Consider the following 27,579-nt stretch of genomic DNA (forward strand, 5'->3'; position numbering starts at 1 on the left):
GATGTTACTTCAGGAACAGGCAGTACAGCAGGTAACAAAACAATGTTCCGCCCTCAGGGAACTTCTAGTCTGGGATGAGGCCAGATTCCTTAGTGTGGGGGGCAAACAGGGCCCACCATTACACTTATGCCTGCCTCCCTAGCCTCATGTTTGTGCCCTGCACTGTAGCCATACCTAATTTATTTCCATTTCTGAGATGTGCTGTTCTGTTCCACACCTGCCTTTGCCCAGGCTCTGTTAGGAATGCTTGTCCCCTATCCTTCATACCCCGTTTACTTACCTTATGTATTGGTTGTGAGAATTAAGTTAATTAATCCATAAAAGGAGTCTTGGTGGTGCAGTGGTTAAGAACTGGGCTGCCAACCAAAAGGTCGACAGTTCAAATCCACCAGCCATTCCTTGGAAATCTTCTGGGGCAGTTCTACGGTCCTATAGGGTCCCTATGAGTTGGAATAGACTCAATGGCAATGGGGTTAATCCATAAAAAATACTTAGACGCATTAGGTGCCTGACACTTAGTAAGCCTTTAATAAATGTTAGCTGTCATTATTTTATTTTTAGGATTATTATTATACCACTCATCGCACTGCTGTACAACAACCCCTCCTACTAAGCTGTCTTACTATCTTTGTACCCCAGCGACTAACCTAGTCTGGCACGTAGTTAGGTACTTAGTAAATGGTGAAGGAAGGACAAAAGGATTGGTTGACTCAGGTTTGTGGCTTGGTTTCCTGTGACCAAACTTGGAGTTATGAATAAACTTAACTTTAAGGCATCTTCTGGATTTTTTTAAACCAAATATCTAGATTCTATGCTGTTTTCATTGTGTGAACAAGAGCTGGAGGGGAGCAAGCAACAAAGGAGCACTGAACTGAGCTAGAGCTAAGCTAAGGGCTAGAAGTGACCAGCTACCCTAAAGTAGCCATTACCTTCAGCTCCTGTCCCTCTGCCCACCTCATACCTTCCATTTGCCCCCTCCCCAGCACCACGTTCACCTAAAAAATGTATAAACAGAAACTCAGAAAGCAAAAGGAATATTGAGGAAAAAGGGAGGGGGGGATGGAAAGGGGTTAGTACCTCCCTCCTACCTTTACTGAGATTAAAGCTAGTGTTTTCACTTGGAGATCCGCCGGCCTCTTTCATCCCCTGCTCCACCTGTCTGGAAATGGGATTGCTACTTGCCCATTTCCTTTCCTCTTCAGGGCTGGAGGGAAGATTCAGGGTGGGGCCTTCAAGCTATTTCTAGTGCTAGCCAAATTCCTCCACTCCAACATCTCCTTTCCCTTATGTGATCATATTTCCTTTCCACTTCTCCAGTAAGTAAGGAGTGGCAGGACCATAGGACAGGAAACCATGAGAGAAGTCAGTTTCTCCACAGGCCCTAGACTAAGCTAATAGCTTAAGCAAGTGGTAAGGGACACGGGGGCTGCTAGGCCTTGCCTGGCAGAAGGAGCAGGTTCTTCTTCCTACATTTCAGCCCCAGGCACTTGGCCCAATATTCCTCAGTGTATGGATGAAGCACCAGTTAGTTAAGGGTCTCTTGCCTCAAGAGAAGGGAATTCGCATTTACTGAACTCTTATTATGTTCCAGGCCCTGTGCTAGGCTGTTTTGTATATATTATCTCATTGGTTCTTAACAATTAAGCTAGGTCAGCATTATCATCCCTAAGGTAAAAAATTATCATCCCTAAGGTAGAGACGACAAAATAAATCCAGATACTAAAATCTGAGTCTGCCTGACTCTAAAGCCAGTGATCTTTCCACCTCATTATATTGCCTTAGGGGTCTGGAAAAGCTGTTAGTACTATGAATTGACTCTTTGAATTATTTCACAGAATTAACCTAACACCTAGCGAAACACTTTGCAAATTAATTTAATTCAACGTTGTTTAAAGAGAACCTGCGATGATGAGTTGAGTTCAACTCTACAGGGGATGCAAAAAGAACGTGACAGGAGTTTCTGCCTTTGCAGAGTTCATAGTCCAGTAGAAAAGATTTAACGAGTGCAAAAATAAAAGTATAATGTAACACGGAAACAGAGAAATGCTATGAGAGAGCCAGAGAGGGGAAATAGGATACCACCTTTGCCTTAGATACAGCCTATGACTTCCTGGTGTCTAGTGCTTCCCCCAGCCCCAAGCATAGCCTCCCAGGGCCAGCACCAGCCAGCTGTCATGTGGAACTGACTCACAAAACCAGGACCTTCTTAAACCATCTGAGTCCCCTAGCCTAAGAATAGTGCAAATAATAAGGGGGACCTGGGAATAATATAGGAGCCCTGGTGGCGCAGTGGTTAAAGTGCTTGGCTGCGAACCAAAAGGTCGGTTGTTCAAATCCACCAGCCACTGTGGGAGAAAGATGTGGCAGTCTGCTTCTGTAAATATTTACAGCCTTGGAAACCCTATGGGAGTTCTACTCTGTCCTATAGGGTCATTACAAGTCGGAATAGACTAGATGGCAGTGGTTTTTTTTTTTGGGGGGGGGGTTTGGCGAGGGGGATAATATTTGGTTGGCAAAGGCAGGGAGAGGTTTAGGAACCTGGGCTTGGCTGTTACCTGCTGCCAGCTGGCTTCGGTAGAGAACGTATATATATGGCTTTGCCCCCTGTGTGGCTCAATCAGTTAAAACGAGGTGTTAACAAAGTCGGAATAAGAACCTCAATCCCAGTAAAGCTGAGTTCTGTCACAAGGCAGTCGGTTCTAGCTGTAGCTGACCATCTTGCAAACATGTGCTCTTGGTTGAAGAGGGGACTAAAGTGGGAGTGTGTGGTTAACCACATAGTAGGCAGTCACAAGTGAGAACTTGTTATTCCAAACACTCAGCCCTAAACAGTTTACAACTTGCCTTACTGACAGAGGATTGGCAGTGTCATCTTCATATATGAACACAGTATGTTCCCTCCTCCTATACCTCAGCTAGGCACCTTGCCTCTGATTTTATAGCACCTTGATACCAGGGGTTTGAGTCTCCCAGAGAGGTCAGTTCATTGCAGCTGCCTCTCTTCTGTTGTTCTCTTTAAGCCTTTCTTTCCATACCCATGAAATGAATATACTACTTGACACCCTATGGAGGAGAAAAGACTACCTAAGGAGAGAGTGCCACACCTGTTTGAAGGCTTCTCTTCTACAGCCAAGCCCACTAGGTCCTCAGGCTTGGGCTATGGGGCCCTTCTTGGCTAAAAATACAAGCTTCTCAAGTTACTTAGATCATAATGGGAAGGGGGCAGTTTCTGGATGTGTCCTCCATCTAACCCCTCTTGTCTGTTCCACATAAAAGTTTGGTAAAGGCGATTTCTACTCAAGGCCTCTTCTGTCTCCAGAACTCTGAGCTTCTGCATCAGAGAGCAGTAACTCCAGCAGGAAGGAGCCAAGCCTTTCCCTCCTCTTTAAGTCGGTCCGTTAAAATAAAGGGCATTTTAAGCGTTGGCACAATCTTGGGCATTTTCCTTTTAATTAAATGTTTAGAGTTTTTTCTTCTTTTTTAATTTTATTTATTTTGTTGTTGCTGTTTTTGAGAATATACACAGCAAAACATGCACCAATTTAACAGTTTCTATATGGAAATCCTGGTGGTCTAGTGGTTAAGTGCTACGGCTACTAACTAAAAGTTCGGCAGTTTGAATCCGCCAGGCGCTCCTTGGAAACTCTAGGTGGCAGTTCTACTCTGTCCTATAGGGTCGCTATGAGTCGGAATCGACTCAACAGCACTGGGTTTGGTTTTGGGTTATACGTACAATTCAGTGATATTAATTATGTTCTTCAAATTTTGCAACCATTCTCACGTTCCTTTTCTGAGTTGTTCCTCTCCCATTAACATAAATTCACTGCCCCCTAAGGTTCCTATCTAATCTTTTGAGTTGCTGTTGTCAAATTGCATCCCATAGAGATAGTTCTTAAAAGAGCATAAGGCTCAAGGCAGACATTGTTTACTAGTTAAGCTGAACTATTATTTGGTTTTAAGAAGACTTCAGGGGATAGTTTTGGTTTAAGGTTTAAAGATTATCTCAGGACAATAGTTTCAGGGGCGTCCAAACTTCATGGCTCCAGAAAGTCTGCAGTCCATAAGAATTTGAATTTTTTTTCTGAATTTCCCCCCTTTTAATCAGGATTCTTCCAAAATGTTCAGTAATGGTAGCTGGGTACCATCCAGAGTATTTTTCTGTCATGGTTGTGCAAAAGCTATCTTTCCATCAAGTTACTCCTATGGATTCCACAAAGACTTTGTTAGAATCCCTAGAGATGGTTCTACAACATCTCCCATAATATCAGCTATACGTCCAGACCCTTAATAAGGACAATTTGGGTGATGATGGAAAGTTAACCCTGGACTATTTTTAATAATCTAGGCATCAAATGGCCTCAAATTCACGGCACACATCAAGATCCCTTTTGCATGCCCTCTATGCCATTTTTCCCATGGATTTTTAATTTCCCTGTTTTACTTGCCACCCAACAATATCACTATTGACAACACAGAACGTTAAGGACCATATGCTCTCTCACCAGAGAGTGTACACAGATATTATTTCTGTTAAAAATTAAACAAAAATAGTAGCTTTGTATGTTTTCCATTCAAAGACTTATCCCAATTGAATGATTCCCTTTGTTGTAGAGCGTTTTCCCCCAAGGGGGCCCTAGTAGATATTGTGACATACCAGAGGTCACAAGAAATCATATATCAAGCTACAAATAGAGTCTAGTAACCTTTATTTTGAGTCTCTGAATTTAAAAAACTACTACTGAGAAGGAAAAACTGAAGTACAGAAACTAGGCTTGTTTGACATTCCTGGGACATGGAATTCAAGTCCGCAAAAACTATTAGGCAGCTGCCATGGTCTGTGAGGACAGCAAAGATGAGTAAAACACTGGTGCTGCCTGCCTCCAAGGAGTTGATAATCCAGCAGGAAGAGATCAGGTCAATGTGGAAAACTCTATCCTATGCAGAATGTGCTTGCGAACACTCAGAGGGCCACACAGGAGGTCTTGTCCGTCTTTCTAGCCCCCACAGCAGCCAGCACAGTGACCTGCATGTGCTATATAAAAAAAAAAAAATATAGCCAGTACTATTTATTGAACAAGGGCTGTAAGAGAGGTACCAGCAGAATGCTCTGGGGGTTGGTGGAGAATGAGGGACAGTTTTGCGAAGGAGGTGACATTTGAGCTGCTCCTGGAAGAATGGGGAGGTTTTTCACAGGCAGCAGGAGTTGGGGGGTGGGGGGCTTTGCAGCCCCCAGAAAAGAGTAAAAGATCCTAAGAGGAGACAAAGCATGGTATGATTTCGGGGGGTACAAAAGAGTCTAATGTGCCTAGAGAACTGGGGAACAGTAAGAGCTATGGCTGAAGACAAAAGCTGGGACTTAAGCAGGGACAGCCTTGAACAACAAGCTAAAGAATTTAGCAATGGACTAAATTCTGAAAGGTTTTGAACAAGGGGAGTAGTGCCACCTAGGACAGGGCTTCCCGCTGCATCATCCTGCCCTGCCCAACTAGGTCTCCCTCCCCTTGTCCCTAATGGTGAGTTCTTTTGATTGTTCTGTTTGTATGTGGCTTGCTTTAGAGATTTTATGTGGTTTAGTCAGTTTTTTGGCCTTTCCCTTTTCCTTACAGTTTTTCACAGCATATGGTCCTGATTATGTGCTGGAAATCACGCCAAGCTGCCGGCCAGACCGCAATGAGCCCCACCGAGTCCAGCAAATCCTCAACTATATCAAAGGTGAGCCCCACCCCTTGAGTCCTGCCCTCCTCGTTCCACCCATCAGTGGAGGCTTCCGCAAATACCATTTGACTTTTGGTGGATAATTGTTTTAATGATGTGGAAGGGAAACCTCTTCTTGACCTGACAGCTTGTAGTTGGAATTCCTCACTTGACCCTCTGGTTGGAATTGTCATTTGGCTGGCTAATGTCACCTTCAGAAGGACAAAAGGCTCAGCTTCAGATATTGCCAGTGGAAAACCACGTCTAACGTGTGCCCTGCAACCCTTTTTCTTTCCAAAGGCCAACAATAAAGCCCTCTTTAAAATGAGAGAAGTTCAAGTCAATTCAGGCTTGCGGTGGGGTGGTGAAAGCTCCCAGACCTTCTGTTGCAGTATAGTTCCTTGATCCAACAGACCCTTGAGGGACTGCAGGACTACAATGTATAGGCAGGACTTCTGATACCTTTGAGAGTAGATTCCCTAGACTCATCCAGAGGACTGGAAATGGGGCTGCTGCCTTCTCCTTCTTCTCCTCCCTAAGGCTGGCCTAGAATTGTTCTGGCCTCTGGAGAGAGGGAAAACATAGTCATCAGGTCACTGCCCTCTTGATCACACTATCCACTAGCTATTTGGGGAAACTGTCCTTCGCCTTCCAGTAGAACCTTTCCCCGCACCACCACCCCCCAACCCAGCTGCTGCTTTCCAACTCAACTCACTTCATTTACCATTCTTTTTAAGTGTTTTGGCACTTATTTTCCTGTTTAATTGAATTTGTATGTATGTGTGTATAATTATTTGCAGAGTTTAAGTGGTCATGGGTATCGTATTGCCCATCCTAGAGAGTGAAACTCCCGTGTTTATTTACAAAATGGCCAAGATAGCACCAGTTCTCCTATCTTTGATTCCCTCATCAGAAGATAATCCAACATGAAAGGGAGGTCTGTTCTGCCCTGGAGTTAGTCTGAGGCAATATGTTATATCCAGTGGATTTTTGCTAAGGATTATATGAAGGGCCACATCCACCAGCAGAGCCCATTCTATGACAACAGCATAGTCCATAGGCAGGGACTCCACATCCCAAGCTCCATTGGCCAGAGAAAATTTTCTAACCTAATTAGACACTGACTCTCAAAATTATGCACACAGCAAGGCGCAGTGCCCCTTCTAAGGTATCGCATAGCCCTCAGCCTTCTCCTGACCCTATAGTTTTAAGCCACTTCCCTCTGACCTTTCAATGGCTACTGACTGCACAAGTCCTCACTTCCTAGCCAAATCCTCCTCCCTTGTCCAACTCTTAAGGCCTCAGGGTTCTTCTATTCCTGGCCCTTCTCCAGTCCTTCCCTTGGTGTTACATCCCTGAATTAAACATAGAGATCCCACCCTAATGTCCTCCTGCACCTCTCAGACCCTGGAAACGTTTCCCGTTTCCTTTGGGACCAATTATGAACCAACTTTTCTTCCTCCTCTTTCCCCAACCTTGCCATTTCCCCCCATCCAAGCTCTAAATCCTGGTAGAACACAGAAAAAGCAATAGAAACTGAGAAACTAAACAAGCCTCTGCAGCTACTTGTTCACACCTACATAACACGCAGATATCTGTGTGCCCTCATGCTTTCCTGCGTATGCACTTGTACACATACCTTCCAGAGAGTAGTGATATCTTGCTATTGAGGAAATGGAAATGACAAGCAAGAGAGGATATATGGAAAGTAATTTAAAGGGAAGAGATAGGAAAGGTAAGAAACCCAAAATAGGAATAAATTTTTAAAAGACTTGAGATAAAAGACTAGGATGAGAGTTGGAGAAAAATAATGGAAGCTATTAGAGGACACACAAGTTACATGTTAAGTCAAGATATTTTAAAGATCCTAACAGAATAAAGCAATATTCTGATCGTAACACAATGAAATTAAACAGGGGAGAAAGCACCACATAAATCAGAGACTACATGAGCCTGAGACCAGAAGAACTAGATGGTGCCCAGCTACAACCAATGACTGCCCTGACAGGGAACGCAACAGAGAATCCCTGAGGGAGCAGGAGAGCAGTGGGATGTAGACCTCAAATTCTTGTAAAAAGACCAGACTTAATGGCCTGACTGAGACTAGAAGGACCCCGGAGGTCATGGTCCCCAGACCTTCTGTTAGCCCAAGACAGGAATCATTCCCAAAGCCAACTCTTCAGACAGGGATTGGACTAGACTATAAGATAGAAAATGATACTGGTGAGGAGTGAGCTTCTTGGATCAGGTAGACACATGAGACTATGTGGGCAGCTCCTGTCTGGAGGGGAGATGAGAGGGCAGAGGGGGTCAGAGGCTGGCCGAATGGACACCAAAATAGAGGGTGGAGGGAAGGAGTGTGTTGTCTCATTAGAGGGAGAGCAGCTGGGAGTATGTAGCAAGGTGTATATAAATTTTTGTATGAGAGACTGACTTGATTTGTAAACTTTCACTTAAAGCACAATAAAAGTTAAAAAAAAAATTAGACAGGAGAAAAAAAACATATGGGCCAGGATTTGAATTCTCAAAAGCAACAGGAGAGGCGGAGCCAAGATAGAGGAATAGACAGACACTTCTGGAGAGCCCTCTTACAACAAAGACCTGAAAAAACAAGTGAAACGAGTGTATTTATGACAAGCTAGGAGCCCTGAACATCAAAGGCAAGCTTAGAAAATGAACTGAGGGGCAGGGGGAGGAAGACATAGTTCAGAAGTGGAGAGGGGTTACCAGACCTGAATCTCCAGGAGCCCTCAGGCACCACTCCCGGGAGTGGCTGCAGTGGGCTGGTACTAGTGTTCAGCCGCAGTTTTCTCAGGGAGAAGGAGCCAGTCACACAGCCTACTCACACCTCCGGAACCAGAGAAGAACGATGTTCTCGGCAAAAGCTAAGTACTTGCTTATATTTTACCGCGCCCCCTGCTCCCAAGCTGGCTTTAGCAGCTGACTTCCCTGGGCCTGAGATAGGCCCTGTTGAGCATCTAGAGCCATCCTCCCAGCCTTGGAGAAGGAATAAATTTGCAATTAGGGGAAAAGATAATTTGCCAGCTCCACTAACCAGGGGAGCTCTGGACAGAAGCGGCTCCTATCCAGGCATAAATGGTCCATGGACTTTGAGTACCTTTCCCCTCTGCATGGGCCTGTGTGGACCTATTTCAGGAGAATAGGTCCTTGTTGGCAGACTCCAACCATTTCAGCTGTATGGTGGAGAGGTGGGTGTTTGATGTTTGACATTGCTTTGCCTATTAAAAAGGGTCCTCACCTACCCACATCAGGGGCCTAAGGACTGGTGGCTCCACTCAGGTCACCCAGCCACCCGCGGCAGGGGTCCAAGGATAACTGGTACTTCCCAGTCCTTACAACCAAAAACATTGGGTGCCCATGGTCCATCTGCACAACCCACCCACCTGTACACTCTAGAGAACAGGGACACGCTTTCCTCAGAGACACATGGGGGATGATTCTCAGTCCCCTGCCTTGTTCAGAGTGTGACCCCCTGCTGCAACCAGATACCGGTACCTACACCAATCACCCCTGCCCCTCTAAGACTGTAGGACAGAGTCCGTACCACACACCTGAGCTGAATTCATACAAGAAAAATGAATGGACTCCTAGACTGATATACCTGATAACAGCTCTAGCCATCTGGGGACAGGACATCACAGCTCCAAAGGCAAAAATAATCAAGCTAGCTCACTCAAGCAACCCATCTGGGCATTTCAAAACAAAACAAAGCAAGAAGCTACGATACAGTAAGCAAACATAAAATAAACTAATATAACTTAAAGATGGCTTGGAGACAACAGTCAATATCAAGTCACATAAAGAAACAGACCATGATCGCCTCAACAAGCTCTCAAAAGAAAGAATCAAAGGATCTTCTAGATGGAAGTGCCTTCCTGGAATTACCAGAGGCAGAATACAAAAGATTAATATGCAGAACCCTTCAAGACATCAGGAAGGAAATGAGGCAATATGCAGAACAAGCCAAGGAACACACAGATAAAGCAATTAAAGAAATCAAAAGCAACTGGACATATACAAGATGGGAAGACATGGCTTAGCAGCATTTTGTGTGGAAGAAAGTTAGGGTTTATAGTCAATGCAGAGCTTAGTGTGAGTCACCAAGGCACTGTGGCTCCAGAGATGCTGATGCAGCATGGACCTCACTTTAAAAGGGCTCTAGACAAATAGGAGTATGTTCCAGAAGGTCAGTGGGGACGGGGAGAGGACTGGAGCCCTTCTTCCAAGACATCTGGTTGGAGGAGTTGGGCCTTTTCGGAGAAGAGAAGACTCAGGGAGATGTGGTCTCTACTTCAGACCTCTGAAAGGCTGTCCCAGAGCAGTGGGAGTAGACAGGGTCTATGTGGCCCCAGGGGACAGAGTTAGGACCCATGGTAGATATTATAAAAAGACAGATTTTCATTCGATAGAAATAAAAGGAAGAATTTTCTAACAATTAGAACCACCTAAAGTGTGGAACCGGCTGCCTGGGAAGGAATGAGGTCTCTGTCTCTGGAGACACGCAAGTAGAAGCTAGACAATCACTGGGCTGTCACATTGTTGAGGCTTTTGTGTTGGGGGAGGATGATTGGACTAGATTACTTTTAAGGTTCCTTTCAACCCTAAGATTCTAGGATGTTGTATGTTAAAACGAGAAAATAAAGAAAAAACTAAAAAACAAAAACATGGTGAGACTGCAGGGACTGGTAAATGGGTCAAAGTTGTTAGATGGGGGAGGTGTGGGAAACAACTGATGTGGAGAAGAAGAGAAACTAAGTGGGAAAGAGTGGGTGGGGGGGGTCAGGGAGGGCAGACAGCAAGTACAGTGGCTATAGACTACTAGGAATGTTATGACTTTACATTTCCAGTCCTTTCTTATTGACAGAGTATTGTGTTCTAGCTGTGCAAATTAGCAGAGCACAACAAGTCCAGAACCGGAAAGAAATTCAGCTAAACCTAGAAGAAACAATGCTAGAAAGAAGTCCAAGTGTTGCTAAAAATGGTCAGGCTAACCTGCTATACTGAGACTGTGCCCCTCCAGCCTGTTGACGCATGCTGCCATCAGATAGTGTGTTGCCATGACAATGGTCAGTGTGGAAAAGACTGCTGAATTTTCTGCATTCTGAAAGATTTTCCTGAACCTGTCTACAAGACTGTCATTTGTTCCTATGTATAAAAACCTCAGCAAAGGTGGCCATTTCTTGCTGTTGCCCCCACCTCCTTAATAAAAGAGTGAGAACGAAGAAAAAAGTGGTACAGATTGATTTGGGGAGGTGAAATGGCAATAAGGGAGTGGATGGATTCAGCTCCACTCTATAAGAGGGAGTTTAGCCAGCATGTCTAGCTGAATTTGTTCAGCTTTTGAATACCACATCCCTTAGAAGCACAAAAGGTAGAATTTTAACCTATTAGAAATCAAACCTGAGAAGGTTGATCTCATAGAAGATGCATTCCACATGCCACAGAATGACTGAAGGAACAGGCAAACTTAGAACTCATCCAATCTTTACTACCCATTGGTCTTTCCAAGGAGGGGAAGGGGAGACAAAAATATAACCATGGAAAGTCAGTGCAAGTTGTTAGCTTCGTACAGAGAAAAACTTTCTTTTGCTTCCACAAACAGTTTTTTTTCCTGCCAAGGGCTATCATGAAAATATGTATCACTTCAGGGAACAGTGAGTTTATTATGGTAATGGGGGAGGAACAACTCAGAAAAGGAGGGTGAGAATGGTTGTACAACTCGAAGAATGTAATCAATGTCACTGAGTTGTACATGTAGAAGCTGTTGAATTGGTGTATGTTCTGCTGTGTATATTCTCAACAACAAAAAATGATCAAATAAATTATTTTAAAAAAAGATATATATCATTATTCACAGAAAGTATGGGTTAGAGAGTGGATGGCTCTGCCTAGCTCATGGCCACTACTGTAAAATCATCCTAGCACCATCTTCATGTGCTCAAACTTATTCTCCTTACCTGTGGTTGACTTAGGAGCCCTCATGGCCCAGTGGTTAAGAGCTCAGGGGCTAACCAAAAGGTCAGCGGTTCAAATCCACCAGCTGCTCCTTGGGAACCCCATGGGGCAATTCTACTTTGTCCTATAGCGTCACTATGAGTCAGAACCTACTCGACAACACCTAACAACAACTGGTTGACTTATTCCAAAGAAATTGGCTCACAGTGAACCTTCCAGAGTTGAAACAGTGCTGATGTGATCAATCCGCGGAGGGGGCTGGCTCCCCAAACCTGGTTGGCTCTGCATGGATGCACAAGGGTAGAGCTAGGAGTTTTTCTAGGTCTCTGGTACTGATGACATCTGAATCAAGTAGGAGTCCTCGAGGGGGTATAGAGCTTCATGCTGCAGCCCAGGCCCAATGCTCTGTGTATGTATGTGGTGGGAGGTGAGTTGTGCATTTGTGAGTACGTGTTGGAGCTGTAACTGGATGTTTCTACACTTGCTGTGAGTTCCCAGAACTGTACCCTGAGTTTCTCTGGGGTGGAAAAGGGAATGAAAGGGGCCAGGAGGTGAGTAGGAGGAGGAAAGTAGGGAGAGGAGAAGGACACAAAAGGGAAGAGAAAGGCCTTGTGCACATCCACCCTTTCTGACTCTTAATGAAAGAGGCTTAGCATGACAGCCTCTACAATGCAAAGTTGAGGAAATGGGCCAACAAACTGATGTGGCTGTAAAGAGAGACAGCACAGGGGAAATAATAAGAATAGTAGCTCCTATTTATCTTACAGATGGTGAAACAGGCTCAGAGATGATAAGTGACTTGCTCCAGGTCACCTTTATTCATTTATTCAACGAGTAATTGCTAAGCACTGACCATATGCTCACACTGTGCCAATAAGTGGTGGAGTGGACATTTAAACCCAGGTCTCTCTGATTTAGGACCTTGGCTGTTTGGCCTTCCTGGTGCCCCTCCTCTCCTTAGCAACATTGCCCAGTCAAGTCTATTCATCAGTCCCTGTCTGCTTTTTCCTACTGACCCTAGTAAACCCTTCCCATCCCTGCACTGCACACCCAGCTCCTTCCATGTGGCTGATCCAACCAAGCACCTGAAATCTTATGTCTCCCTGGAAACGGGAGAAAGACACTCGAAATTTTGGCCCCTGACCTAGGCCTTTTATCCCTCCCTACCCCCGAATATGCCCCACATCACTCCACTATATGTAATCTGAAGTCTCCAGCTCCATTTTGGGTTGAGTAAAGAAGCAAAAGAGAAGGCCAGAAGATGGAAGAAGCCTGTTCCCCCAACCCTGCTGCCTGAAGTATGCTGTGGCCACCAGCCCTAGTCCTAGACCTAGAAAAACTCCCATTTCTACCCTTGTGCATCCATGCAGAGCCAACCAGGTTTGGGGAGCCAGCTGCCTCCGGGGATTGATCACATCAGCACTGTTTCAACTATGGAAGGTTCACTGTGAGCCAATTTCTTTGGAGTAAGTCAGCCAGTTGTTGTTGTTAGGTGCCGTCGAGTTGGTTCCACAGTCCCAAGACGAGAGCCTTTACACATCCACTGGTAATATTCTCAGGAGAGCGTTTCTGCTGGGTGTAAGCAGCACCTCCTCTGGCAAGCTGAAGCCTGAGATTGACGTTTTTCTAGGGACTAGCAACTGGGGCTTCAACTCCGGGCATGCCCAACACCTGCTGGAGCCCTAAGCTTGAAGCAGTGCTCTTACCTTGGTAGGATTCTACACCATGAAACTCAGCTTTATTCCACACCTTCTTCTCTTCCTTCCTGAGAAGCCATAAGGATAAGTCAAAAGGCAGAGTTGGTTCCGAGGAAAGACTGATCATTGCTCTAGAGCTTCTTGGAAAGACTTTGGAGCAGGATTGTCAAGGATGCCCTGAGCCCATTTACATGACTTCAAGTGAGGATCTCTTCGATGTCCTTCCCTCATCTCCCCTTCCCTGCCGTAAAAACCCTTGGCACATTATTTATGGAAACTTGAAATATCTACCAAAATCCATGAGGTGAGATCTACCATTATTGAAAGTCTACTAGGTAACACCGTGAGCTGGATGCCGTGTATATATTATCTAATTTGATCTTCACGGTCACTTACATGGTAGGAAAGTGGTATCCAAAGACGTTGTGTAACATGCCCATACAAGTAAATGGTGAGCTCAGGATTTGAACCTAGATTTGGTGCCCCTCCTCGGAGCATTGCCCAGTCAGGTCTGCATATCATCCCCTGTCTCCTTTTTCCATTTGACCCTTGAAAACCCTTCTCATCCTATAATGTCTCCCAAAGTGAGATTCTGGGCCAGTTTAATTTTAAGAGGTATTATTGTGTTTCCACTTTAAAGTCCATCTAAATCAATCCTCACATATTTTTTGAACTGCCCATGTGCCTAGTGACATGGGAGACATAAGAGAAGTTTAGGACATGGTCACTGCTTCTGATAAACAGCTGAGAAGCCTACTTGAGAAGACAAAAATAACCCCTTGGACAGATCAGGATATAATAAGAAGAAGCTGGAGGAGAAGACTTAGGAATACTGCTTTCAGAATGCCGGGAAGATTTGAATAGATAGGAGTGAGGAAATGCTTGAAAGCAAGGGAAACTTGAATAGGGGAAGAGCGAGCAGATTGCAGACTCCCTTGAATTTGAGGTTAAGTAGTCTATATATGATACAATAAAGTGGAAGCCACTATAGGTTCTGGAATTAGAACATGACATAATGCAGTGTTGTTCAGAATGGATCACGGTGGTAGACCAAGGGGAGCCTGCAAGGACCTGGACTAGAACAGTGGCAGTGGAAATAAGAAGGAATTGCTGAGAGCTGTTGTGAAGACTTGAAGGTAGGTCATTGATACAGGACCAGGGAGAAAAGAAGAGGTAAAAGTGACTCTCAGGTTCCAGCCTGGATACCAGCTGAGATGAGAAGCTATTGGGGAAGAAAAGTATGGTTTCACAGAAACATATCCTTGATATCTTCTGTTTTTATGTGTTGTATTTGAAGTATGGTACATTATCTTGCTACATATTCATGGTAGAATTTGTTGCAGTCAATGAAAAAGCAAGTTTTTAATGATAATTTGATGACGTGAGAGTATGCTCGTGGAACACTGTTAAATGAAAAAAAAAACAGGATACAAAACGTTTTAATGCCATATAGTCTCAATTTTGTAAATATAAAGTAATATGTATGTGTGAGTGGAAACCCTGGTGGCATAGTGGTTAAGTACTACAGCTGCTAACTACGAGGTTGGCAGTTCAAATCCGCCAGGCGCTCCTCGGAAACTCAATGGGGCAGTACTACTCTGTCCTATAGGGTCGCTATGAGTCGAAATTGACTTGACAGCAGTGGGTTTAGTTTTTTGGTTTTATATGTGTGAGTGAGTGCGTACATGGATACGCACAGAAAAACACTAGAAGGAAATATAACAAAAATGCTAACAGTAGTTATCTTTGGTGGTGGGATTGGAATTATAGGTAATTTTTATTCTTTTTACTTTTTTCTTTATTTTTCCCGAAATTTCCACCATGCCTTAGTTATCTAGTGCTGCTATAACAGAAATACCACAAGTGGATGGCTTTAACAAAGAGAAGTTTATTTTCTCACAGTGAAGCAGGCTAAAAGTCCAAATTTAGGGTGTCAGCTCCAGGGGAAGGCTTTCTCTGTCGGCCTTCTCATCAGTCTTCCCCCAGACTAGCAGCTTCTCTACACAGGACCCCAGGCCCAAAGGACGCACTCTGCTCCTGGCACTGCTTTCTTGGTGGTATGAGGTCCCCCTGTCTCTCTGCTCACTTCTTTTTTACCTCAAGAGATTGCCTCAAAACACAATCCAATCTTGTAAATTGAGTCCTGCCTCACTAACACACTAACACCAGGGCCACCCATCCTTCCTCATTAACATCATAGAGGCAGAATTTACAACATATAGGAAAAGCACACAATACTGGGAATCATGGCTCAGCCAAACTGATAAACACATTTTGCGGGGGGACATAATTTAATCCATGATACACCATGAACATGTATTGTTTGTGTAGTCAGAAAAAAAGTAATAATTATCTGTTTGTTTTTAAGAAAAAGACAATACTCTTTTCAGATCTTATGTCCCAATTTTTGGCTTACAAAATCTCATCACTGTACCTACACACTGCTGGAAAAATAAGGCACAGGAGGGCGAGTATTTTACATTTCTCAGTTGCTATTTCCTTTCTTAGGTAGTTCTAGGAATTCTAGAGTGCTTTCATTTGTTTGGGTTCACAAGGTAAAGCCTCTTCCGTCTGGTAGCAGGGCAGAGCATCCAGGTACCTCCTCGGACCACCTTCTTTTCCAAAATTCTCATTCATTCTAAGGCAATTATTTCAGTCACGGTCTCTCTGGATTTTCTATTCTGTTCCATTGATCTATATGTCTATCCTTCCACACAGTCTTGATTACTGTAGATACATAATAAATCTTAAAATCAGGTAGAGTAATTCCCCTTACTTTCTTATTTTTCAAAATTGTTTTAGCTATTCTAGTTCCTTTGCCTTTCTATATAAGTTTTAGAATAATATTGTCTGTATCTACCAAAAATCTTTATGTTGTTTTGATAGGAATTTTGCTAAGTGTGTATATCAATTTACTATGTTGAGTCTCCCAATCCAAAAAAATAGTGTGTCTCTCCCATTTATTTAGATCTTCTGTGATTTGTTTCATTAGCATTTTGTAATTTTCAGCAGAAAAGCCAATACAGTTTTGTTAGTTTTATACCTAAGCATATCATTTTTTTAACAATTGTAAATGGTGTTATATTTTAAATTTTGGTTTCCAAGTCTTCATTACTAGTATATAGAAACAAAACTGGTTTTTGTATATTGACCTTGTATTCTGTGACTTTGTTTAACTTATTTATTAGTTCTAGGAGTTTTGTTGTTTTGTAGATTCCTTGGGATTTTTTACGCAGCCCATGATTCATCTAAAAATAGGGACAGTTTTATTTTTTCCCTTTCCAATCTGTATTATTTCCTTTTCTTGACTTATTTCTCTGGCTAGGACTTCCAGTACTGTGTTGAGTAAGAGTGGTATTCCTGTATTGTTCCCAAACTTAGAGGGAAAATATTCAGTCTTTCACCATTAAATATGATGTTAGCTGTAGGTTTTCTGTAAATGTCCCTTATCAAGTTGAAGAAATTCTCCTCTATTCCTAGTTTTCTGAGAGTTTTTGTCATGAATGGATGTTGAATTTTGTCAAGTGCTTTTTCTGCATCGATTGATATATATGTGATTTTTGCTTTATAGACTTTTAATATGGTGAATTATGTTAATTGATTTTTAGATATTGAGCCAGCTTTACATACCTGGAACAAATCCCACAGTCATGTTGTATAATTCTTTATATATATATATATTGCTGAATTATATTTGCTAATATTTTGTTGAGAATTTTTGCATCTTCATAAAAAAATTTTTTTTTTATTCATGAGGGATATTGATCTGTTTAATTTTTTTTCGTTTTGTGCTTGTCATCAAGGCAATACTGGCATTATAAAATGAGTTGGGAAGTGTTCACTCCTATTTTCTGGAAGAGATTGTGTAGAAATAGTGTTAACTCTTCAGTTTGGTAAAATTCTCCAGTGAAACCATCTGGGCCTGGAGGGTTCTTTTTTAGGTGGTTTTTAATTTCTAGTTTGATACCATTGTGGTCAGAAAACACACTCTGTGTAATTTTAATTCTTTTAAATTTGTCAAGGTTTCTTTTATGGCCCAGGATACGGTCTATCTTGGTATATGATCTGTGGGTGCTTGAAAAGAATGTGTATCCTGCTATTGCTTGATGGAGTGTTCTATAAATGTCAGTTTGATCCATAGTATTGTTGAGTATTGCTGATTTTCTGTCTAGTTTTCTATCAATTGCTGAGAGAGGAGTGCTGAAGTCTCCAACTCTAATTGTGGATCTGTTTCTCCTTTCAGCTCTATCAGTTTTTCCTTCATGGACTGTGAAGCTCTTTTATTTGGATTTGGTGCATACACATTTAGGATTGCTATGTCTTCTTTGTAGATTGTCTGTCCCTTTTACTATTATGTCGTGTCCTGCTCTGTCCATGGTAATTTTCTTTGCTCTGAAGCATACTTCATCTGGTGTCAATCTAGCCACTCCTGTTTTATTTTGATTACTGTTTGCATGATATATCTTTATCCATCCTTTTACTTTCAACTTGCCTGTATAATCACATTTGAAGTGAGTTTCTTGTAGACAGCATGTAATTGAGTCACATCTTTAGCCACTCTGGCAATCTTTGTCTTTTAATTGGTGTACTTAGACCATTTACATTCAATGTAGTTTTGATATGTTATGGCTTCAGTCTGCCGTTTAATTTTTTGTTGTTTTCGCTTTGTTCCCTCCATTTTCTTCTCCCTTTTTTTTTTTATTGAGGGTGACTTGAACCTTTGTTTGGAATCTAATTTTGATTTATTTATCGTGCTTTTGGCTGTTATAGCTTTGTATAGGCTTTTTAGTGGTTGCTCTGGGTATACATGGTACTATGTAATTTATCACAGCCCTCTGGTGTTAACATTGTACTAGTTCAAGTGAAGTGTAGAAACGTTATCTCCCTTTAAGTCCCTTTCCTTTCCCCTATTTAAAATAAAATTGTCTTAAATATTTCCTCTACATATATTTAGAACCATACCAGACAGCATTATAATTTTTGTTTCAACTACCAAAACCTAATTTAGAAATCTCAAAAGGAGAAGGAAAGTCCATTGTATTTATCCACATTTTTACTCTTTCCATTGTTCTTTCTTCCTTCCTAATGTTCCAAAATGCCTTCTTTTATGATTTCCTTTCCATTTCAAGAACTTCTTTACTATTCTTTTAGGTAGGTCTGCTGGCAACAAATTCTCTTAGTTTTTCTTCCTCTGAGAATATCTTTATTTCCTCTTCACTCCTGAAGGATATTTTCTCTGGATTGACAATTATTTTCTTTCGGCACTTGATAAATGTGCCACTTCCTTCTGGCCTCCGTGATTTCTAGTGAGAAATCCACTGTCATTTGAATTATCTTTCCTTTATACGTAAGGCTTTGTTTCTCCTTTGCTGCTTTGCAGGTTTTTTTTTTTTCTTCTTTAGTTTTCAGGAGTTTGATTATGATGTGTCTTGACATAGATTTTTTAGGTTCGTCCTGTTTGGGGTTCAGTCAACTTCTTGAATCTGTAGATTTGTATCTTTATATATTTTGCCAAGTTTGGGATATTTTTAGCCATTATTTCTCCATCTACATGAATGTAGCTCTTTTATTATATTCCCACAGATCCCTGAGGTTTCATTCTTTCTTTTTTTTTAAGTCTATTTTCTGTCTCTTGTTCATACTGGGTGATTTCTATTGTTCTCTTTTCCAGTTTACTGATTATTCCTCTGCCCCCTCCATTCTGTTGTTAAGCCCATTCATTGAGCTTTTATGCTTTGTTTTGTTAATTTCAACTGCTATGCTTGCCAGTTCTAAAATTTCTTTTGGTTCTTCCTTTATCACTTTCGATTTCTCTTCTAAGACTTTCTAGTTATTTGATGAGATTTTCTTTTATTTGTTTCAAGGATGTTTGTAATTGCTCACTGAAGTATTTTCATGATGGCTGCTTTAAAATTCTTGCCAGATAATTCCAACATCTGTATCACTACAATGTTGGCATCTGTTGATTACCCTTTTTTCATTCGAGTTGAGATTTTCCTAGTTCTTAGGAGGATGAGTGATTTTCTATTGTATCATGTATACTTGAGGTATTATTTTATGAAACTCTGGATCTTATTTAAATCTTCTGTTTTAACAGGGCTCCTTTGACACAATGGGGGAGGATAGCATTACCTCCAAGTGGGGGTAAAATTTAGGTTCCCCAGTCGGCCTTCATGGACTCTTTGGGGCCCCTCACTACTGCTAGGTGGGGGGTGGAAGTTCAGATTCCCCACTAGACCCTCACTGATGCCACTCTGGCCAAGAATGAGAGTGGCACCTTGTTACTGTTCCCTATGTGGCCTCTACTGACACAGCAGTGGGTGGGCCCCTTATCATCAGGCAGGGATGAAACTCTTGGCTCCCTACTCTCTCTTTTCTGATACCATCCAGGCAGAGTGGAAAGGATGCCTTGCTACAGCCAGGCAAATTTTTTATTTTGATGTTTCATTCATATGAATTTGGTGTTAATATGTGCCAGGCACTGTGCTAGGTACTGATGACAGAGAGGTGAACAGGACAGATAAAGGCCTTGCCCATCGTGGAGCTAGTGGGAAAGATAGACCATAAGCAAATAAATATTTAAAGTTGGTTACTGATAAATTGAAGGGGTTGCTCTTTTAGATGGGGTGGTCAGTAAAGGCCTCTTTGAGGAGCTGACATTTGGGAATAGAGCTGAATGAAGTGAGGATAGGAGCTTTGCAAAAAATAGGGTAAAATATGAGACAGGAATGGGTTTAGTGTGTTTAATGTATATGTTTTAATGTGTATTAGAAAGAAATATAACTATCATATCAAACTCTTTGATTTCACACATATTATTGTGTTGTTGTTAGGTGCCATTGAGTCGATTTTGACTCATAGCAACCCCATGTGAAAGATTAGAACTGCCTCATAGGGTTTCCTAGGCTGTAATCTTTACAGGAGCAAATCTGCCAGGTCTTTCTCCTGCAGAGCCGCTGGTGGGTTTGAACCACCAACATTGTGGTCAGCAACCAAGCACTTAACTATTGTGCCAGCAGGGCTCCTTGCTGTTATTGCTTAGGGTAAAGCTAAGTTTAAAAAAAAAAAAAGAGTCAGCATAAAACAGTTTCCACATAAGTGGTATGTGAATGTGGCAAAAATTTTGACAATGTGAGAAGGACTGAAGTTTGGGAAGCAAATCAGTCTCTAATCTGTAAATAATATTATTTCCAAAACCAAACCCGTTGCTTTCAAGTTGATTCTGACTCATAGCAACCCTATAGGACAGAGTAGAACTGCCCCATAGGGTTTCCAAGGCTGTAATCTTTACAGAAGCAGACCGCCACATCTTTCTCCGGTGAAGCAGCTGGTGTGTTCAGACCACCGACCTTTCAGTTAGCAGCTGAGCGCTTAGCCACTGCGCCACCAGGAGACTGGATTGTGTCTCCCAAAAATATATGTCGAAGTCCTAACCCCTGTACCAGTGAATGTGATCACGTTTGAAAATAGGGCTTTCTTTTGTTATGTTATTGAGGTCCTAAACCTAAAAAAAAACCTAATCCCTTCTAAATTGTGTCTTATAAAGGGGAATGCGGACACTGTGGGGGCGGGGGGGAGGGGCACACCGTGTGAAAACGGAGGCAGATGCATCTATAAGCAGCAAAAGAATGTCAAGGATTGCCAGCAGTCACCAGAAACTGGGAAAGAGGTTCACAGAAATAATTAACACACCCAAAACCCTGATTTGAACTTTTAGCCTCCAGAACCGTGAGACAATAAATTTCTGTTCTTTAAAGTCATCCCACTTGTGGTATTTTGTTGTGACAACCCTAGGAAGCTAAGATACCCCATTTAACAGATGAGGGAACTGAGGCTTAATTAGCTTGTACAAGGCTACACAGCAGGTAAGTGAGGGAGCTGAGATTCCACATGAGAAGTCGAGGATCATACCCAAAGTTTAAGGAGCCCTGGTGGTGCAGTGGTTAAGTGCTTGGCTGCTAACCAAAAGGTTGGTGGTTCAAACCCCTCAGCTGCTCCACGGGAGAAAGATGTGGCAGTCTGCTTCCATAAAGATAGGGCAGTTCTATTCAACACTGGGTCACTGGGTCACTATTTGAGTTGGAATTGACTCAACAGATTTGGTTTGTTTGTTTGTTTGTTCTGTTGTTGTTGTTGTTTGACCTAAAGTTTAAAAGAGCAAATGTGGAATTTTCCTCTGCCTGGTAGAGCTGCTGGTTGTTGTATACAATAAACCAAGAACTTTTGAAGAGTAGTTGGAGGTCTCTAATTGTGTTTAAGCAGTTTTTCTGTTTGCCCAAAGTATAAACCTGAAACAATTGTGTTGCTTATTCCCCTCCAGCCTTTAGCTCTAACATAATTGAGGGACAAAGGGAAGGTTAGAAATTACTAGAGAAAAAAAGGTAAATCATTCAGGGTTCTGGACTGCCTGGCTGTTGACAACTTTCTCAGTCTATCTGGAGGCCCTTTAACTGACTGAGATTCAGGTGCTGTCCTTAGCACAGCAGCCAAATCCAGCAGTGCTGAGAATCATTTTACGCCAGAGTAAGCAGACCCAGCCTCCTTGGCCTTGCTGCTGAGGAGCAGCCCCTACGGGATTGTCACCACCAAGTTCCAGAGGAAACTGCAGACGTCTCATCCCATGATCGCCTCTGCTTCACTTGATGAGGGCTATCCCCCAAGCCACAGTCAGATCCCCAAGGAGCTCTCTGTCTTTTGAGAAAGGGAAGCATCTTTAGAGGTTCCTGGCTTGCCTGCATCCTTCTGCCTCTTTGCAGCTCCAAGCATATTTTGGAGGGAGATTTCATAAAGATTTCTAAACTGAGATAGAACTTCAAGTCTATCGTAACATGCAAATTAGGCCTGCTTGCCCCTTAGCAGCAATGCAACTGAAGTGCCTAGAGAGGGGCCATAAAATGAAAACATCAGTGTGATTAAATGTGCCCAAGGAGCATAACCGAGTGCATGAATAAGAGAAAATAAAACAAATTGATTTTTGCCAGTGCCAGAAAAACAGAATAATTGAGAACAAAATAATAGACTTTGAAGTAATCAAAGTGAAGAATGCACCACAGTGACATAGAAACAGCCAGTTGTGAGAGATTTATTGTGTTTCTGTTATCATTTTTAATTTCATTAGCTAATAAATACAAATCAATTGAAAAATCAGTCAACCAGAGAGGAGACAGTCCCAAGCCAAGATTTTTATTCACATCTCTAAAACAGGCTGCGGCGGGGATCCTTAATCTACTTTCATAGGCGCACATATCCCCCGTGAGCTGGGAAACAAGTTCTGGGAGGCCTCTCTGCTTTGGAGGTGGTGATGTTCCGCTCTGCCAGCCACTTTCCACATATAGGTTTACAGATTCAACTTTCAAAAGGGTTGCTTTTATACCCCGCCAAGATTTCCCACAGATAGAATTGCCTGAGTACAAGCATCTCGGTTTAAGAAGAGGACATTTTCATGTCACTGACCGGCACCTATGGTCTTATACTGACTGGGCCAGTCTGAATTCATTTGGTGGTGGTGGCGGCGGTAGTCATGGCAGCAGCAACAGCAGGATCAGCTGCCACTCTCTCCCAATACTGCTGAGTATCTGTGGCTCACTTCTTCCCTTCTCCCTCCCCCCAACACTCATACACACAAAAGTGACACTGAAATCTAATCTAAAACCAGGAGGGCCAAGCCTGACACCCTACCCCAGCTTCCAGCCTGGTGGCCATAATGGTGGGGTGAATTAGGGGAGGCGAGCTAGGACAGGGGAGGCTCCTCATGCTGACTGTGGCAACAGAGAGCACTGGGGGAAACTCAGCCATGCTGACCAGGTGCTGGAAGATCTCAGAGCAAACATGAGACCGCTGTAGAACTATTTTTATGGCTCCTCCAAAGAAAGAATCCTTCCACCCCGTTCTTCAGCTGTTCACAGCTGGGCTCAGTGGCCCTTCACTTCAAGATCCACAGTGGTGGCTGATGTGACTTGAATTTCAGTTTTTCCTTTCACAAGCCCTTGAGCTACTCTGGCAGCTGTTGGTACTTCCAGATGTTCAGAGCATACCCTACCTTCAGGGCTTCACAGTTAGTGGCCGTGCCTTTGGCTCCAATAAAGGTCTTTGGTACCACTGGGAACGTAAACTAGGGTGTGCAGGAGCTGGCAGTGCTGGACTAGCATTACCTGCTGGCTTAAGCGGGATGGCATGGTAAATAAATAACTTGTGCCTGCCAGGCAATTTGTCCTGGAGGATTTCTGTTCCAGGAAGCACCTAATAGCTGAAGGGAGCCTCTCTGATCTCCTGGTTACATTCAAGTCCTAACCATGATATGCCTTGAAGTAAACAGTGAATGTGAGCATTTACCTCCTTACTGCAACAGAGCAAAGATTTTGTCTCCGGTTCAGGCCTAAAATCCCAGCTTCCATCTCCCACTGGTGTTTGGGTGGAGTAGAATGGAGCAAATGGCTTTCACAACTCTAAAGCATTATACAGATGTAAGGCCGTATTATTCTTCCTGCCACTGCTATTCCCATTATCCTGGATTTCTCAGCCCAGAATTTTTGTCTGAAAAAGAAATATGGAGAAGGCACATCAACCAAAGAACCCGGGAGCCCCCCAAAAAGCTGGGAGGCCATTGCCTAACCTAGCAGATAGACAACTCCTGAGGCCCAGCTCCACAGGCTGGCTGACAGGCAAGCAGCCCACTCCTGTGATGTCACCTCTACATTTACTTGTGCCTATCTCTCCACATGAAGCCAGTAGATTTATGCACAAGAGGGGAGAAAAAATGAATCATAGGCTATTTTAGAAATTGCTTTGATTCTGTTTGAGACTGCAGTATTTCCTTGCAAGCTAAGACGAGAGCATCAGGGTAATATCCTTTAAGTGCCGATATCCTGTAAATGACAGAAGCCTGGTGGAATTAATCCATAGCCCCAGGTTCTAATTCAGGTCAGAAACAGACAAGTGGTAATTGGTAGTTATACTTAATTATCATTGAAAGGCTCTCTGATGACAGCAGGGATCTACATTCCAAGGCAGGCAATACAGTTGACAATTACGAGCTAAAAGTTAAATCAGCCGTCCATATTAGCACATGCCCAAGACTTCATAGAAATCTTTTGTATTGCCATTGTTCCAAGGTAGAAACTGAGACCCTCAAATGATAAGGCAGCAGCTGGAAAACTTGCTCTAGCCCTAGACGGCACTAGATAAAGCTTCCTCCCTGCCTTAAAATCTTTCAGAGGCTCTCCATAGCCTTCTAGACCTTTTCTCATTTGGTCTCTGTCCACCTCTCCAGCTTCATCAATGCCATCCCTGATCCTCTTCCTAAGCCCTGGTCACAAAAACTTTGTAATTGCCTGTATACATCATACATACGCTGTTTCTGCTGCCTGGAACATTCTTTCCCTATTTGCCCCTTCAAGATGCCACTTCCTCTGTGAAGACTTTCATACCCTTTCTGTTTCTGCCCTCAGCACTCTCCATACTGGTACTTTATAACTACTTTGCTATGCACATACAAGAGCCCTGCTGGCATAGTGGTTAATAGCTTGGCTGCTGAAGGACCCCGGTGGTGGTCATGGCCCCCAGACCTTCTGTTGGCCCAGGACAGGAACCATTCTGGAAGCCAACCCTTCAGACATGGATTGGGCTGGACAATGGGTTGGAGAAGGATGCTGGTAAGGAGTGAGCTTCTTGGATCAGGTGGACACTTGAGACTATGTTGGCATCTCCTGCCTGGAGGAGAGATGAGAGGGTGGAGGGGGTTAGAAGCTGGCACAAAAAAAAAAAGGCACAAAGCACACGAAAAGAGAGAGTGGAGGGAGAGAGCAGGCTGTCTCATTAGGCGGAGAGTAATTGGGAGTGTGTAGCAAGGTGTATATGGGTTTTTGTGTGAGAGACTGACTTGATTCGTAAACTTTCACTTAAAGCACAATAAAAATTATTAAAAAAAAAAAAAAAAGAGCTCGGCTGCTAACCGAAAGGACAGCAGTTCAAATCCACCAGCTGCTCCTTGGAAACCCTATGGGGCAGTTCCATTCTGTCCTATGGTCACTCTGAGTTGGAATTGACTCCACAGCAATGAGTTGGGTTTTGGTTGCTATGCACTACGATGTGTTTGTCTTCATATATGTCTCCCTTGCTAGACTGAGAGCTCTTTGAGGCCAAGATCTGTGTATTGTTCTGCTCTGTGACCCTAGCAGCCACAAAAGGCCCTAGCCCATTGTAGACATCAGTAAAGGCTTGTGGAATGAAGGGATAGATGAGTGGACCAGATTGAGCCAAGGAGGCTGAATGAAGAGACCACCATTCAGGATCTTAAATCACGGGAGGCTAACAGTGGCAGAGCAACCGGGGCCCCAGCTGCCCAATCGCAATCCTTACAGTGATTTTCCTAAAATGTGCCTCATGCACCTCTATGTGATAGACAATTTAAGGTAACAACACGGACATTTTTCATTTTAATAGTCAAATTTTTATTTTAATGTATTTAAAAAATGTAATAAGCACATCAAGACTGTTATTTCATTATTATTATTGTTTTGTTGCTAGCTCCTGTTGGGTCGGCCCCTGATTCATAGCGACCCCGTGCACAGTGGAATGAAATGCTGCCCAGTCCTGTACCATCCCCATGAGCAGTTGTGGATCAGACCATTATAATCCATACAGTTTTCACTGGCTGATTTTTGGAAGTAGATCGCCGGGCTTTTCTTCCTAGTCTGTCCTGGTCTGGGAGCTCCACTGAAATCTGTTCAGCATCATAGCAACATGCAAGCCTCCAGTGACAGATGAGTGGTGGCTACACATGAGGCGCATTGGCCGGGAATTGAACCCGGGTCTCCCACTTGCATGGAAAGCAAGAATTCTACCACTGAACCACCACCGCTCCCATTGCTTAAGATAGATGAGGCCAAAACAGGTATTAAAGTTTTAGAAGTGAGTTGTTATCAAGAGAAATATTAGGTAAATATTAATACAGATGTTAAGTGGATGTAACAACCTTCCTGAAAGGGATAGTTATAGGACTGAAGTCTTGAATACACTTTTCTACAGTTCTATGTTCCCATTCCTCTATGGTGCCACTCAGACTCAAGGGCTCTGGAATTGCCCCAGCATTCCTCCAAACTCCTATGACACTAACTGACTTCAACATTCATTTGCCAGTTGGCCTAAAATTATTCTGTTTTTGTGAGCATGTTTGCTTACCTCAGCCACATTTATAAGGTCCTTAAGGGCAATGACCAAGCTTTAAGCCTCAATGGATTGAATGAAAAAGTGCTTTATGAGCTGCCCTGTAGCTCCACAGATGCTCATTCCTTCAATGAATATTTATTGAGCACCTTCTATGTGCCAGGCACTGTTGAAGGTGTGAGCAATACAGCAATGAACAGGACAGACAAGGTCCCTGCCCTCATAGAGCTTGTGAGGGAAGACAGACAGCAAACAAATAAACAAGCACGCAAGATGTTTTCAGTGTGCTAGGTGCATGGAAGGCAATAAAACAGGATGATGTAACAGAAAATGAGTGACGGGGCGGGGTGGGGGGTGGCTACTTAGATTGGGTGGTCATAAAGCCTCTCTGACGTGACTTCTGAATTGAGGCCTGAAATGAGAAATGAGAACATCTGAGGGCAGAGCATTACAGGCAGAAGGAACAGCAAGTGCAAAGAAGAAGGCCTTAAAAGGGAAAAATGATTTGTGTGTTTAAGCAACACAGAGAAGACCCCTGTGGCTAGAAGAGAGTGAGTAAGAAGAGTAGTGGTAGGAGACAGGAGGCGTGGAACCAGATCCTGCAAATCCTTGTAGGTAAATATTTTGGATTTTATTCTAGGTGTGATTGGAATCCATGAGAGGGTTCTGAGCATAGGAGTGATGTGGTTTAACCTAAGTTTTAGTAAAATATTCTGGGAGTTATTTAGAGAATGGTAATAGACGACAAGGATGGAAGCAGAGAGACCAGTTTTGAGGCTATTGGAGTTGTCCAAGCAAGGGGCAATGGTGGTTTGTAGTAAAGTCAGAGCAGTGGAGGGTGGAGGGAAGTGGATGGATTTAGAATATATTTTGGAGGTAAAATTGACAGGATTTGCTAGTGGATTGAAATGGGGATGGAAAACAAAAGAGGAAATAAGGATGACCCCTAGTCAATGTCATGAAAAAAAACTGAGGAAATTGTTCTATATCTGTACTGTCCAATACAGTTGCCACTAGCCACATGTGGCTATTTAAATTCAATAAAATT

General features: G+C 43.0%; 1 protein-coding gene and 1 non-coding gene across 4 annotated transcripts in view; one reads left to right on the forward strand and one right to left on the reverse strand.

Moving 5' to 3' along the window:
* The window catches only part of HDAC8 (histone deacetylase 8), a 307,774-nt gene that overhangs the window by 269,162 nt on the left and 11,033 nt on the right, over window positions 1-27,579 (forward strand). For 2 of the 3 annotated variants that reach the window (XM_049873305.1, XM_049873307.1), the window contains exon 10: window positions 5,607-5,712. In XM_049873305.1, the coding sequence (XP_049729262.1) occupies window positions 5,607-5,712 (106 nt within the window). Of the gene's footprint in view, window positions 1-5,606; window positions 5,713-25,892; window positions 26,861-27,579 lie in introns of those variants that run through there. The other variant, XM_049873306.1, reaches the window with a different exon arrangement.
* Window positions 26,152-26,226, reverse strand: TRNAG-UCC (transfer RNA glycine (anticodon UCC)). Its single transcript has one exon. It is a non-coding gene; the product is annotated as a tRNA-Gly (tRNA).

Source organism: Elephas maximus, chromosome X, assembly GCF_024166365.1.
Source record: "Elephas maximus indicus isolate mEleMax1 chromosome X, mEleMax1 primary haplotype, whole genome shotgun sequence".
Taxonomy (NCBI): Eukaryota; Metazoa; Chordata; class Mammalia; order Proboscidea; family Elephantidae; genus Elephas; species Elephas maximus.